A 15,749-nucleotide genomic window follows, 5' to 3' on the forward strand; every position below is an offset into this window, starting at 1 on the left:
GTGCAAAATGTGTTCACCAAACTTAATATGCAAGTTACTTCATGACCCACAGATATGCCATGTTATGATGAAACTATTATCCAACATGTATATAAAGTTAAGCAGAGTCAAGGAGAAAGTTTTGTGAGCTGGTGATCCTCGTCACATTATATATCAATATGATTCATTTCCATGTCTCAAGGTGGGAAGTGGGGTAATGTGAGGTGTGCTCACTTCTACACATGTTACCTCATGTCTTTGTTACTCCTAGTTTCTTTACGTTAGAGGATAATATGTGATGACCATGATGAGGATGCATGTTTCAGGGTATCTGTGTCAGGTGCCAGGATGTCAGGAGAAGTTCGAGACGTGGTCACTCGTGCGGAAACATGTGGCACTGAAGCATAGTAGTGAGTGTTTCTCTTGTGTTAGGACCTGCCTGCATCAACATGATTCCCTTGTCTCAAGATTGTACCAAACGTGTGTGGGGGCAGGGCAAGGTCACAGTGATGCTAGATATAACAGCTGTGATGAAAAGCAGGTGCAGAATCATTGACCCTAAGTAACATAAGTGATACACAGCACATTTTGCAGGACTTGTTTAGCAAATAGATGCAGCAACAAAATCTGCCGTCCGTGATTCTGTCTGAAAGTCTGGAAGACCTACTGTTATTATCCGAATATTTTTACTATTAATATTATATCAGTTTTTGTACCAGCTCTCCTGAGCTAACCACTGGGGTGTTTTCAGCGAAACTTTCAGTGATGATAGCCTGTATGCTGAAGGGTATATGAAAAAACATTTTCCTGTTTCCAGTAAGGGCAGATAACCCCAAATGTGAACATCTTTGAACCCTCTATTTCCAAAACTATAAGAGATAAATTGACCACATTTTCACTCATTGTAGACCCATCATTCTCCATCAATTCAACACATAGTGGAAGTTGGACACCATGATAGTCTTTCTGCCATTTTGAATGCTACCTGTATTTAAAAGTCTTCTTCTCTAGAATGGCAGAGAGTAAATCATGTTTGACATATCTTTGTAAAGCCAACACTCTGGACTACAGTTAGAGTGTACGCATGGCATAACAATGTCTTGAATGCTTCTAGAGTTATTGGCCTTGGAAGTTGGTAAGTTTTTCAAAGATGCATTTTCATGGGGTTCATTAGAATGTCACAACTCTGCAAAAACACAATAAATTTCAATGTTCAAGGTACCAGACTGTTGATAATTGAATGGGAAAAATGTTTGCTTCAGATTAATATTATGTTAAAGTAATTAATTACATCACAATTTTGACACAAACTCAAACTTAATGATTCTTTTTCAATTCTGCTTGTGTTGATGGTGCCTGTGTTCAGAAATAAGCTTCTGAATGGCAAATAGTAAAATCGTGTTCGACATTTTGTTGTAAAGCCCACACTCCGGTCTACAAAGTTTGCATGTGGCATGTCAATATCTTGAATAGTTAGTGAGTTATTTTCATTTCACATTACGATTATGTAAAAATCAATAATTGTGCCACAATTACGAGGCAAACAGGGAGGTACATTATGATTCATGAAATTTGTTTGTGATCAGATGTAGCTGAGTGAAGCGCAACAGTTGCCACTTCTTGGTTTTTACAGTTCCTTCTTCAACAGGCTTATCTCTGTTGTTCTAGGGTCTACAGTCAAGACAATTAGTTGTCTGGAGATGTCAGGATCTACTCTTTCCAGTAGTTTGTATATTTGATTGTGCCTTCCTCTTTGTTTTACCTCACTTTGTGAATTTTATGTGTCTCTCAGCAGCGTTTTATTAGTGCCAAATTATTCTCAAAAACACTGTCATGGACAGCCCAGCTGGCATCCAAATAAACTGTTCGAGTACAGATAGCCACAGAGGATGTATAGGAGAAGTCTGAAGACCGTCAGTATTGCACAGGAGGAAATCTTAGTTTTTCCTTATCCTGACTCATGCTTATATGCTCATATCCTCCCTCTATGTGAAAATAGTGGGACTCTTGTAATCCCTTAATTTTTCCCATCTATTTGAGCGTATGAACAAAACACTCACGCACCTGGAGCCTCCCTATCCACCATAACGGTCACATGACCAGCCATGCTTGTCACTCTTTCCTTCGTCACCTGTAGAGAATGGTTGGAGACACTTTGGGTCCCGATACGGCGATAAGATTTTGCTTAATTTTTATGTCCAATAACATAAATTACTGTAAAATCATTTATTTTCGTGTGGCTTAATTTCCGCGTAAACAGAAAAAATGACTAATTCGCGCGGTTTAATTTTCGCGCATCATCAAAGTACAGAAATCATGAGAGAATAACAACACAGGAAACTGTAAACTGTAAAGAAAACACTTACCCTAGCTGTCATCCTGTCACCTGCCTAATTACTGTAAAATCATTTATTTTTGCGCGGGGGAAACATGGGCCTTCCGCTACGTTGAGAAGTTGTTTGTTCAATGACGGGTATAAAGCATCTGCACATATCGTGCTCCTTCATGCTCCGAATTCTGTCAGGATGGCATTACAAAAGTGGCTGTTTCAAAAGCAAAGACACCAGGCCTCCCAGATCCGAGTCTATGTGACAATGAAACTGAAGCACAATTTGTCATGGCAGCTAACATCGCTGTAGATTTGTTGGAAGATGAGAGAATGCCTGACCTCACAAAGAAAAAGCGAAAACGTGGAGAGTATGGCCTGTATGATGAGGTCATATTCGGTTTTTGGATTGTATTTCTATCGTCTTTATGTAAACTTTATTAATTTTCTGTTTTTTCCTTTGCAACGCATTTTGCGTTTCCGAAGCAGAACACTAAAACCATTCTTTATTTCTTCACCAAACTTGACACAGAGATTGGTCTTGTAGTGTATTGCTGCCTTTTGGTAATTTTGGAATTCTGAATAGAATACTTTTGGCGTTTCCATTGCAAATTTGACTTCGACTGAAATTGGTGGTATTGCTTTCTTCTGGAGCACTACTCTCAAACCGTTCACTGTTTCATCACCAAACATGACACAGAGATTGGTCTAATGGTGTACTGGTGCCTTTTGGTAGTTTTGGAATTCTGAATAAAATGTTTTTGGTGTTTTCATGGCAACAAGTTTTGCTTCAATTGAAATTGATGGTAGTGCTGTTTTCCGTAGGAGAACTCTAAAACTATGGTGAATAGCGAACCTGAAGTCCACTCAAAGTTCATCACCTTTATTAGCGGTACAAGTTGCAGTTACGGCTGACATGTATATATGGTTGGTAGATTGTGGACCACGGTAATGACAGCATGGAGTAAGGTAAAAAGCTGTAACAAATGAGGCTACCGTAAGTCCATATAGACAACTAAGTCCATACATTAATACTGTAAATCATTAAATTTTCGTGGGCATGATATTTTTGCGAAAATTGTGAATGACTTAAGCTCGCAAAAATATCATGATGCAATTTGCTGGTAGAATGCAATGAATATTCAGCAAACAACCTGCCCTATCTATTCACCAATTCACCAATTCGTATAAATTAACAATAGATCTAGACAATACATATATTAAGCAATGACAACATCGCAAAGAATGACTAATTACTAGCATTACTCGTACTCATGTGTCACATGTCAAACAATGGATACCTGAACAAAAGTCAGTCAGTACGTCCGATACTCCAGACAGGCGCCAACAACGCAACACATTTCTTGGAGACCGTTTGAAAGGCCGAGACCATCCAGCGGGCGTGGATAGCTTTCATGACACTTATCTGCAGATCAACAGCTTCGCCGACACTGGACTAAACTGGTCCTTAATCAGTGCCAATTTATTAGTGTAATTCCATTTAATTTAATCCCTTTGAACTGTTTTAAGCTTATATGGCCAATGCCGCAAGTGTGGTTTTTAGGAAAACATCACTGATTGCATACATGCGGAAGTACTCCACTGAATGGTGTTCATGATTAGCGGCAAACTTTGATATGTGATCGGATTTACTTGAGATAAAACTTTCAGATGCAAGTAAGCTTTGAAACTGTCAAACTAAACTATGTTTTGAGAATTAGGCAAGTCACAAAAATCTTGTGATGCAAAAACGTCTGTTGGTCACCACTCGCAAAAATATCATGACGCAAACATTTCGTGATTTACAGTACATGTATTTTGAAATGTCATATTAAAGCAACGTACCATTAAATTATACAAGCCAGTGTTCCTTTAAACCTACTTTCATGAAAATGTTAATGTGAAAGCACATGAAGAGTTTCAAGTAAATACCACGGAAATTCCCTTACATATTGCTCAAATTATTATGGTGAACTTGACTTTCAGGAAAAAAATATCAAGATAATTTTCATAAATGTTATGAAATTCGGAAAGTGACAGTTTTATTTGCATGAAGTAGGAAAAATACCTGTTAATAACATTACAATGCTTAGAATATTTCTGTGGCATGAAATGTGCCAAAAATATATGAAATAAAGAATACATACACTTTGGTGATGTACTGTGGTCCTATATGAGTAGAGCAACATATTGTTGAGCTCTGCATGATTTGGTGATTTGTGCTGAAATTGGTGGTAGCGGTCTTTTCTAGAGCACAGCTCTTAAAACCATTCAATGTTTCTCTGGTATATAATAGATCTGGTGGTGTACTGGTGCCTCTTGGCTGTTTTGGAATTCTGAATAAAAGATTTTTGGTATATCCATGGCAATAACTTTGACTTAGACAGAAATTGGTAGTAGTGCTCTGAATCTGTTCACTATTTCTTCAGCAAACTTTGCACATATCTTGGTCTCAAGTTAGATCTCAGAAGAGAACGTCATCAGAATCAGGATCATCTCAACCGAAGAAGTGGAAGTCTTCTTCACTGAAAACTACGTCTTCCACTGCATCACCTGCTCTGAAACAACACTCCACGTCTTCTTTGAAGTCTTTCAGTGATGAGATCATCCCTTCCAATGAACCTGAACTACTACTTCTCAAAGTACAGATCGTAAGCACACAGAATCAACGAGCAGCATCTACCAGACCTTCATCAACTACATCGTCTACTATGTTGCATATTTCAGAGAATCTACTTTCTACACAGACATCTACGACATCTACACTCAATACAACATATGCTCCTGCAAACCAGCCACAGCTGGACACCGACCTTTTCATGCAACAGTTCACCAGTTGATCGAACTCTGGTTTGAAGAACGGAAATGACAGTCAGCAACTACAACTACAGGTGCCCTTTGTGATGGTTCATCAGCTGCAATAGATCTGTCAGACGAAGAAGAGGCATCCTATTACGCTTCTGTTCATCGGCTGTATCCTCACGTCACAGTATATGATGTTCCTTCCATACTTTTGAGAGTGCTCGCACACATAGATCCCGCTACAGCTGCTAGTGTTTACTATCGACATTCCCTGTTCGTCAGAGATGCTGTCATTGTTCGTTGTCTTTATCAGATGCGGGATCACGTAGTACAGAGTAAAGGCACTCATGGCAAAGGCTCTTTGGTCACTCAAAGAGAGGAAACAGGTGCTCCCATGGAACAGGACATCCTGCCAGGAGCGCGAAAGGAGGAAGTGTTGAAGATCAGGTTCAGAACGACTGGAGTCTTGTACCACCAGCTGTTCCCGTACAACCTTCACAAGTGGATGCATGTCTACAGTGCTCCTGGAGGCATTGGGGATTTCTCAAGGCTGATTACATCAGGAGCATCCTGTGAGACGGCTACAAGATCCCACTACAGGCAACACCACTGCAGGCAACACCACTGCTCACAAGATGCCAAGGATCAACAAGACAAACCAGTCAATGCCATATCATCTCTACTAAAGAGAGGCGCAGTCAAAAAACTACACCTGGATCGACAAACACCAGGATTCTTCTCCCCAATGTTTCTGGTACTCATGTAAAACTCCAAGGAAAAGTTTCTTATATATAAAAGACTTATGTACAGCATGAAGGAGTTCAACAAGGATTATCTACTGAAGCCACAATGGTTCTGAATGATCCATCTACCACAACTGCATCATCTCATCCGTCCAGCGGATTATCTAGCCAGCATCGATCTACAAGATGTCTACCGGCACATTCTGATACATACGGACTCCGGGAAATATCTTTGCTTCCTATTCAAAGGTGAGCACTACCAATGGATGGATCTTGGCCTTGTGACTGTTTCACATCATGAGACAAGTCAACTCAGACTACAGTTAGACTTCACCATCAGGCTGCTAACACTGATGGCTTGTGAATCTACTGAAATCAGAATTAGAGCGGCAGCAAGATCTTCAAATCCTCGTTATTCGATTCATCACTCCATTGAACCACATCAGATTGTTCTATCATGGCTTGAATTTTGACCCACCCAGAGGATAGGTGGGTCAAAATTCAAGGCATGATAGAACAATCTGTACTCTCTCCATTACCACTACGACAGTGGCAATGTCCGCTCGGTCTGCTCACATCAGCACAGAATTTGACCAGACGAAGACGTCAACAACTACACCCATTGCAATGCTTCCTGATTCAGCACCTCAGCACGTTGGATGGGATTGCTCTGCTGGACAACTTGAGACCATATCTACTATGGTAGACTCACCGATTATATGTCTGCACAGGGACCTTTTCACTAGACCCAGTTTACAACAACCATCTCTACGTTACACACGATTCAACTCCAGTTATTGTGAGATTGTACATCTAGGACTGAGATGGGATTTTATTGCCAAAAATCAACTGCTGGACAACCAGAGAGACATCTCAGCATTGTCTACAGTTCTCAGCCTACATGATACACAGGATTTATCATTATGCCCAGTCAGAGCATTGAAAGTATCCAGTGCCCTAAGACAAGGAGACCATGTTTCAAGCACTTGTTCATCCCACTATCTACTGAGACACCTACAGAAGTATCTGACTACATTATCTCAGTCTGGGTGAGAGCTGTTGTACTGAGGGCCTACAAAGCAGCAGGACTCAAGCGTCTGTGAGCCTCCAATCCACATGAAGTGAAGCCCTTGGCATTGACACTTGCTTTATGCAGAAACTGCTCGTTAACAACTATAATGGAAGGCTGCCTTTGGAAATCAAATACGATGTTGGTCAATCACTATCTACGGGACATCAACTTGGAGGACATCACTGGCATTCAACAGTTTTGGACACTTATTGCACAACTAACAGTTCTACAAAAGCCCTGAGTTTCACTCACCCATTTATCACGTGGCTTGTTGAAACCAAGACACTCTACGGAGTAATATAGTTGAAATTCCATGTGCACGTCTTGAACAGGCTAGCATGACTGAGCATGACTCATAATGGAGATACTTGTATCCAACCGGCACGCTGAATTCCCAGTAATTTTCATGTTGGGCTTATGAGATTCGGAGAGAGTGGCAAGTATGGCTGGTCATGTGACGGTAATGGTAGGAAAGGGAGGCTTCTGGTTGGTGAGTATATTTTATGTCCACTTCAATTAGAAGGGATGTCAAGTGTCCCTCTATCTTTGAATAGAGGGATGATATAAGCATGTAAGCATGAGTCAGGATAAGTACAGAATGTTCAAAAGATTTTATTCAGAAAATTACATTTCCTGTTACATCATTGGTATTGGTTACTGACATGTACCTCACTGCCACCCATTCATAGGTCAAGCAGGCCACTCAGGGAACATCAACTTCACATTCCACGGAAAGCTCTTCTTTTGTTGACTGTTCTAGGTATGATAGACAACACTTTAAGGGTAGTCTGTATATAGTACAGTACATAGTATGAAGCAATTTCATGATAGAGCCTACAGTTTTATTGAAACTGAGAGACTTAGTGCTGCAGACAATATTCAAGGGATGACTCCATGGCAGGGGTCCATTGACTGAGGAACAAGATATTCCAGTAGAGCATGCTTAATCCCAATATGTTTCAGTGGCTAGATAAAATCTGGAACACTGCTTGTCTTGACAGTCTGCCCTAACCACAAGTTCCAGTTGTGTGTAAATATACTTCCTTTAACAAGTCATATTTAACCATTTAATCAGGCTTACTGACTTACTTACTTACTCCCTCTAATGTAGTCAGGCTATCACAAGATATATGTGTAAGCTTTCTTTAACTATAACACTTTGTGTTTACTGTTTTCTCATATATGTTGTGTGTATGCAGAACTGGCCTGTGCTTTATCAACTTACCAACACAAAAAGGCTTCACAAATACAGTGGAAAGAAAACAAAGCACACAATAGTTCCTTCTGATACAGATTATTCTTACACGTCATTGTTCCTTGGTTATGGTGTCAAATGAGAATGCAAGCACACAATATAAATTCAACACTCAGTAGTCAAACTTTCGCTGACATTATAAGACTCAAGTGTCAGTTCACAGCGTCAACAGTAATGGCGCGTTACATTGCGAAGTAGAGAGTCATGACAAGTACTCCTAAGCGACAAGATACATGAAGTATGCAGTTTCTACCAAATATGACCAATAGTGACTGACAAAATAACAAATTACCTTTATACACAAGTGACACAACTGTCTGCTAAAACTTGAGAGTGTTTGTGTGACCAAACCGACACACTTACATTTTTCTCTCACTTCTTATGGCCATCGCAACACGTCTGCGCCTCTAGAGATGCATCCCCTCTATTTATATCGATGATGATGTCATTGCATGAGGTCCCATGGATGCCTCGTGGGCAAAGTCAAAGCAAGGTTATCACCTTGAACTTCCAAGCCAGGCCATATGAAGTCATTTCCGGCACAACTCTCAACATGACAATCGAATGCAGTCCAATCCCAACTATCAGGATCAACCCTGATAAACACCTTCATATGTTGATGATGTTAAGATATTACTCAACCTTTTCCGTCTATTTGCTTTCAGATTTACTCATTAGATATGTTTTGTTGGATTAGTGGAACAAATAAATAACATTCTTGCTACAAGTGTATTTGCTAGCTCTATTCTGACTTAACCATTGATGGACTCTTTGCCGATGATGAGTGTTGTTTCCAGCTCTGAACTGCCCTGAGTGTGGGAAGACGTTCCTCAACAAGTTTAATCTGAAGAAGCACCTGCCAGTCCACTTGGAGGAGAGACCCATATTTGAGTGCAGCAGGGATAACTGTGGACGCATGTATCTCAACAAGAAAAACCTGCAGGCTCACATCAGATCCTACCATGATGGGAAACGCATTCCATGTGAGCATGAGGGCTGTGATAGGACCTTCTCCTACCGGGTGAGTTTACATTGTCATAGTTTAATACAGGACCTTATACCTAGTGAGTTAACACCGTCATAGCTGAGTACAGGAACCTCTTCTACTGGATGAGTTAACATCGTCATAGCTGAATATAGGACCTTGTCCTACTTTGTGAGTTAACACCATCATAGTTGAAGACAGGACCTTCTCCTACTGGGCGAGTTAACACTGTCATAGTTGAAGACATGACCTTGTCCTACTGGGTGAGTTAACACTGTCATAGTTAAAGACATGACCTTGTCCTACTGGGTGAGTTAACACTGTCATAGTTAAAGACATGACCTTGTCCTACTGGGCGAGTTAACACTGTCATAGTTGAAGACATGACCTTGTCCTACTGGGCGAGTTAACACTGTCATAGCTGAGTACAGGACCCTCTTCTCCTGGGTGGGTTAACACCGTCATACTTGAAGACAGGAACTTCTCCTGGGTTGGGTAACATTGTCAGATGAGTACATGACCTCCTACTGGGTGAGTTAACACCATCATAGTTGAAGACATGACCTTGTCCTACTGGGCGAGTTACCACTGTCATAGTTGAAGACATGACCTTGTCCTACTGGGTGAGTTTACACTGTCATAGTTGAAGACAGGAACGTCTCCTGGGTTGATTAACATTGTCAGATGAGTACATGACCTCCTACTTGGCGAGTTAACACTGTCATAGTTGAAGACATGACCTTGTCCTACTGGGTGAGTTAACACTGTCATAGTTGAAGACATGACCTTGTCCTACTGGGTGAGTTAACACTGTCATAGTTGAAGACAGGAACGTCTCCTGGGTTGATTAACATTGTCAGATGAGTACATGACCTCCTACTTGGCGAGTTAACACTGTCATAGTTGAAGACATGACCTTGTCCTACTGGGTGAGTTAACACTGTCATAGTTGAAGACATGACCTTGTCTTACTGGGTGAGTTAACACTGTCATAGTTGAAGACAGGAACGTCTCCTGGGTTGATTAACATTGTCAGATGAGTACATGACCTCCTACCAGGTGAGTTAACACTGTCATAGTTGAAGACATGACCTTGTCCTACTGGGCGAGTTACCACTGTCATAGTTGAAGACATGACCTTGTCCTACTGGGTGAGTTAACACTGTCATAGTTGAAGACAGGAACTTCTCGTGGGTTGGTTAACATTGTCAGATGAGTACATGACCTCCTACTTGGCGAGTTAACACTGTCATAGTTGAAGACATGACCTTGTCCTACTGGGCGAGTTAACACTGTCATAGTTGAAGACATGACCTTGTCCTACTGGGCGAGTTAACACTGTCATAGTTGAAGACATGACCTTGTCCTACTGGGCGAGTTAACACTGTCATAGTTGAAGACAGGAACTTCTCCTACCAGGTGAGTTAACACTGTCATAGCTGAAGACAGGAACTTCTCCTACCAGGTGAATTAACACCGTCATAGCTGAAGACAGGACCTTCTCCTACCAGGTGAATTAACACCGTCATAGCTGAAGACAGGACCTTCTCCTACCAGGTGAATTAACACCGTCATAGCTGAAGACAGGACCTTCTCCTACCAGGTGAATTAACACCGTCATAGCTGAAGACAGGACCTTCTCCTACCAGGTGAATTAACACCGTCATAGCTGAAGACAGGACCTTCTCCTACCAGGTGAATTAACACCGTCATAGCTGAAGACAGGACCTTCTCCTACCAGGTGAATTAACACCGTCATAGCTGAAGACAGGACCTTCTCCTACTGGGTGAGTTAACACTGTCATAGCTGAAGACAGGAAATCTCCTCTTGGCATGACAATTGTTCAACAGTTTCCCTGTCACACAAGAACTTGTTGTCAACCATTTTTATCCCTCCGGCAAGTAATGTGTGGATGTAGTTGATGCCTTGTCTGTGTGTCCATCCTTCCGTCCATCTTTTATCAGTTTGTTTCCAGAGCATAACTCAAGGAACGTTCAATATTTTTAGACCAAAATTGATAGATATAATCTCAACCTATGTTTGTGCCTTTCGCTATTTACAGATATTTGGCATTTTTATTTGTTCAATATGTTTCTGCAAAACATAGTAGATATATCAATCAGAACCTAAAGTGGTGCATTTTGTTTTGTACAAGTTTTTGTGATATATTTTTTTTATCGGTTTCCATGGAAACGTTTCGGACTTTTTCTCAAAATGGAGGGATGGGCTTCGTTTCTGGAGCAGAACTCAAAAAATGTTCAATATTTTTCTGCAAAACTTGGGAGATATACCAGTCAGAACCTAATGTGGTGCCTTTTGCTATTTACAGGTTCTTGTGATTTATCATTTTCTCGTTTTCCATGGAAGCGTTTTGACCTTAGTCTCGAAATGGAAGGATGGGCTTCGTTTCTGGAGCACAACTCAAAAACTTCTTAATATCTTTCTGCAAAACGTGCCAGATATGTGAGGCGGACTCTAAAGTAGTGGCTTTTGCTATTTGCAGATTTTGGTCATTTATCATTTTCCCATTTTCCATGGAAGCGATTCGGACCTAGTCTCAATAGGGAGGGATGGGCTTCGTTTCCGGAGAACAACTGAAAAACTTCTCAATATCTTTCAGCAAACCTTGCCAGATATGTGAGGCAGACCTTAAAGTGGTGCCTTTTGCAGTTTACAGATATATGGCATTTATTTTTTTCACGACTTCCATGGAAACGATTCAAACTCAGTGTAAAAAGACATCACGTAACTGTCAGATGATTTGTCCTTTCAAATATTTTTGGGAGCTGGGGGTACCTCATCTTCTGATGACTCCGACCTGTGAAGGTCCCGGGGTAGAATAGGCCTTCAGCAACCCATGCTTGTCATAAAAGGTGACTGTGCTTGTCGTAAGAGGCGACTAACAGGATCGGGTGGTCAGACACGCTGACTTGGTTGACATATGTCATTGGTTCCCAATCGCGCAGATTGATTCTCATGTTGTTGATCACTGGATTGTCTGGTCCAGACTCGATTATTTACAGACCGCCGCCATATAGCTGGAATATTGCTGAGTGCGGTGTAAAACTGAATTCACTCACTCACTCACTCTGATGACTCTTGTAATCATTATTCAAATTACATTGAAAGTAACTATATTATAACAAAATCATTTTCAAATGGGAAGCATCCATGGTCATTTATTTCATGCATATCTGAGTTAGATGGACTCCCAAATTTGGAAATTGAATCCCTTAAAGTTCCCTTCTAATTGAAGCAGATGTACAATACACCTACCCAGGGATAAACCTGGCTCAGAAAAGATATAGGATAGTATATCACATAAGACCAAGAACTTGAGATTTTTTCGAATCTTATGAGATTTAACTGTTATGGTTTCAGATGAAAAAGAATAAATGACAACTAGGACATTGTGGTAATCAACTTGTAGACATTGTCCACCAATCATGAATCACAATGAATTAAAACTATGTAGATCATATGATGGACTTGATGGATTGAAGACAATTACAGGTGCCCTTTGTGATGGTTCATGAACTGCAATAGATCTGTCAGATGAAGAAGAGGCATCCTATGTACGCTTCTGTTCACGGAAATCATGGCCATCAGTTGTATCCTCATGTCACAGTATGGATGATGTTCCTTCCACTGACTTGCTTGAAGCGTTCACTGTCTTCATCCCCCATTTGTCGGAGATACCGTTATCATCTCATCTCACAACGACACTCGCTGCATGGATATTGTTCCTCACTCACGCATGCACTTGTGGAAGAACGGAGATGGACATCATCGATCTCCTTCATTGGAGGAAGACCTTTTATTCTCACCTTCGAAGGACTCCATTGAGGCTAATATGTATATGATGAGAAACGAGGACATCGACAGTGTGACATTTCCACTGATATCTGCCATCTCAGAAACTTTGTCTACAGCCTTTCAGACAGCAAATAAGCCTCAGCAACAACTCATCCCGTCCTTCAGCGCTCATTGATTCCCACATCAACCACTCAGCTTATACCTTCTTTAGACTTGCCCATTCTAGGACTATTAAGCATGCGCTTATCTCCAAGTTCAACAGCCCGGAGAATGAAGAAGAGAGGATCATCCTTCCTTCCTTCATCACCCAGAAGAAGGATCAACAATTCATTCCTGAGCATCTAGCCTCAATGTCTGCAGGATTGAATTTATTTCGCCGACAAGGTCTACTATCAGTGTCATCTTTGGGTGACAGCTTTACTAAATCCTTGTATCAAGCTCTCTGGTCATCATCCATATTCGATGGCAGAATTTAGGACGTTGCTAAATCTGTTACTCAAGACTCCAGGGAAGTGATGATAAAGTGGACTGACACTTTGACTACTGTTCTCAAGCAGACTTCTCAATGTTACTCCAACCAGTCAAAGTTCTCCAGGGTTCAGCGAGCAAGAGACAAGTAGTACAATGCTCATGATGACAAGGGCTGTTTTCGTTGCTAAACCAGAGGAACAGGACACCCTGTCGTGAGTGCTAAAGGTGGGAAGCGCTGAAGAGAGATTTGTAACGACTGGATCCTTCCCCCCCCTATACAACCTTCACAAGTGGGTGAATATGTACAACGCTATTGGAGAAATTGGGGACTTCTTAACGTCAATAAACATTCTGTGAGACAGCTACAAGATCCCACTACAGGCAACACCACTGCTCACAAGAGACCCAGTACTTCTCGTGTATGCTGGGGATCAGTGAGACAAACTAGCCAATGCCATATCATCTCTTCCAAAGAAAGGCACAGTAAAAAAACTACACCTGGATCAACAAACTCCAGGATTCCACTCCCCAATTTTTCTGGTCCCAAGAAAATTTCCATGGAAAAGTCTTGACTTATATACAGCATGAAGGAGTTCAACAAGGATTATCTACTGAAGCCACAATGGTTCAGAATGATCCATCTACCACAACTGCATTGTCTCATCCGTCCAGCGGATTTTCTAGCCAGCATCGATCTACAAGATGTCTACCAGCACATTCCGATACATCCTCACTGCAGGAACTATCTGTGCTTTCTATTCAATGGTGAGCACTACCAGTGGATGGTTCTGTTGTATGGAATATCTTCAGCCCAGTGGCTATTTACTGGGGTCACCAATCCAGTATGATGGGGACTTGGCAGCGTCTTTCACCTAGACGAGACATTCAAGCACATCATGAGACAAGTCAACAAAGACTACAGTTAAATTTCACCATCAGGCTACTAACGCAACTCAGATGACTTGTGGATCTACTGAAATCGGAATTAGAGCCGCCGCAAGATCTTCAATACCTCGGGATTTGATTCATCACTCTGTGGAACCACATTGTCTTCCTAGAGGATTGATGGGTCAAGATTCAAGCCACGATAGAAAAACTCTACTCTCTCCATTACCTCTACGACAGTGGCAATGTGTGCTCGGTCTGCTCACATCAGCACAGACTTTGACCAGATGATGACGTCTACAACTATGCCTGTTACGCAGAGTTCTATGAAACAAATTCTCAACACTGTGACTAATCTATTTTCAATTTAAATCTGTTTTTGTTTTGCACAAATGTGTACAAATGCAGAGTATCAACCAGCAAGTTGAATATAGAACTGCTCACCAGTCATGTAGTAACACTATATTTTAGGAAAGGTCATCAAAAACACCACTCAAATCATAAGTTCTAACAACACTGTTCAACTGCTTAACCACTTTGTAGTACACATACCTGCATTTCCCCACAACTCGGTAAGCTGGTCACTGAGCTCAATGGCTTCCAACTCATTTCTAAGTGAGTCTGTTGTCATCGATGTATGTGAATTCTAACACAGTTTCAGCAGCTTTTTATATAAAGTGTCTTGAAATCATCGAGTATGTTCTTGTGTGATGTACTGATCTAAAAACGGAGAAGCATCGACCCCCCCAAATACTATTTGTGAGAACTGGTAAACATGTCTCTCATTCTGATTGTTTGATCTCCAAAGAAATAAAAAAAATGACTTGTCTTTTGGCAACATTTCTATTTGGAGATACATTTCTGTTATGTCGTATACTGTGGCTACTGGGTATCTACTAAAGCGAAGCAATATCTGAAAGAGATCACCTTGTAGTTTTTGACCTTGGTGAATAGTGTCATTCAGTGATACGCCTTCACATTTTGCGGATGCATCAAAGACAGTTTAGCCCACAACAGGAAAATGAGGTAAATACCATCCACATGATGATGTGTTTTCATCAAGAGACACCTTTTCAATGTGACCTTTCTCAACATACTGAGATATGATACCATCATAGGTTACAGCAACCTGTTCATTCTTTGATAACTTCTTCTCTGTGTTACAGAGGCGTTTGTAAGCTATATCCCAGTTGTCTGGTAAAGGACTCACACTCTCCTTCCAAGGAATGCCAATTTGATATCGGCCATTTTCAAACTTGACTGTGTCTTTCACAGATGCTAAGACAGAGATTCATCATCCTTGGTAAGGGTTGATGTGACAGACGGAACGTCATCATATTCCCAGAGTTTCTGTAACATTGAACTCAACTCAATTTCCCTATTGTCAGTGAAATATGTGCCTGCACTGTGACAA

The 15,749-nt window shown here is 41.0% G+C and overlaps 1 protein-coding gene across 1 annotated transcript in view; it reads left to right on the forward strand.

Moving 5' to 3' along the window:
- The window catches only part of LOC137274702 (transcription factor IIIA-like), a 52,830-nt gene that overhangs the window by 34,956 nt on the left and 2,125 nt on the right, over nt 1-15,749 (forward strand). Inside the window, exons 6-7 of the mRNA XM_067808051.1 lie at nt 306-389; nt 8,975-9,198. Of these exons, the coding sequence (XP_067664152.1) occupies nt 306-389; nt 8,975-9,198 (308 nt within the window). The remainder of the gene's footprint in view (nt 1-305; nt 390-8,974; nt 9,199-15,749) is intronic.

The sequence above is a fragment of the Haliotis asinina genome, chromosome 2 (genome assembly GCF_037392515.1).
Source record: "Haliotis asinina isolate JCU_RB_2024 chromosome 2, JCU_Hal_asi_v2, whole genome shotgun sequence".
Taxonomy (NCBI): Eukaryota; Metazoa; Mollusca; class Gastropoda; order Lepetellida; family Haliotidae; genus Haliotis; species Haliotis asinina.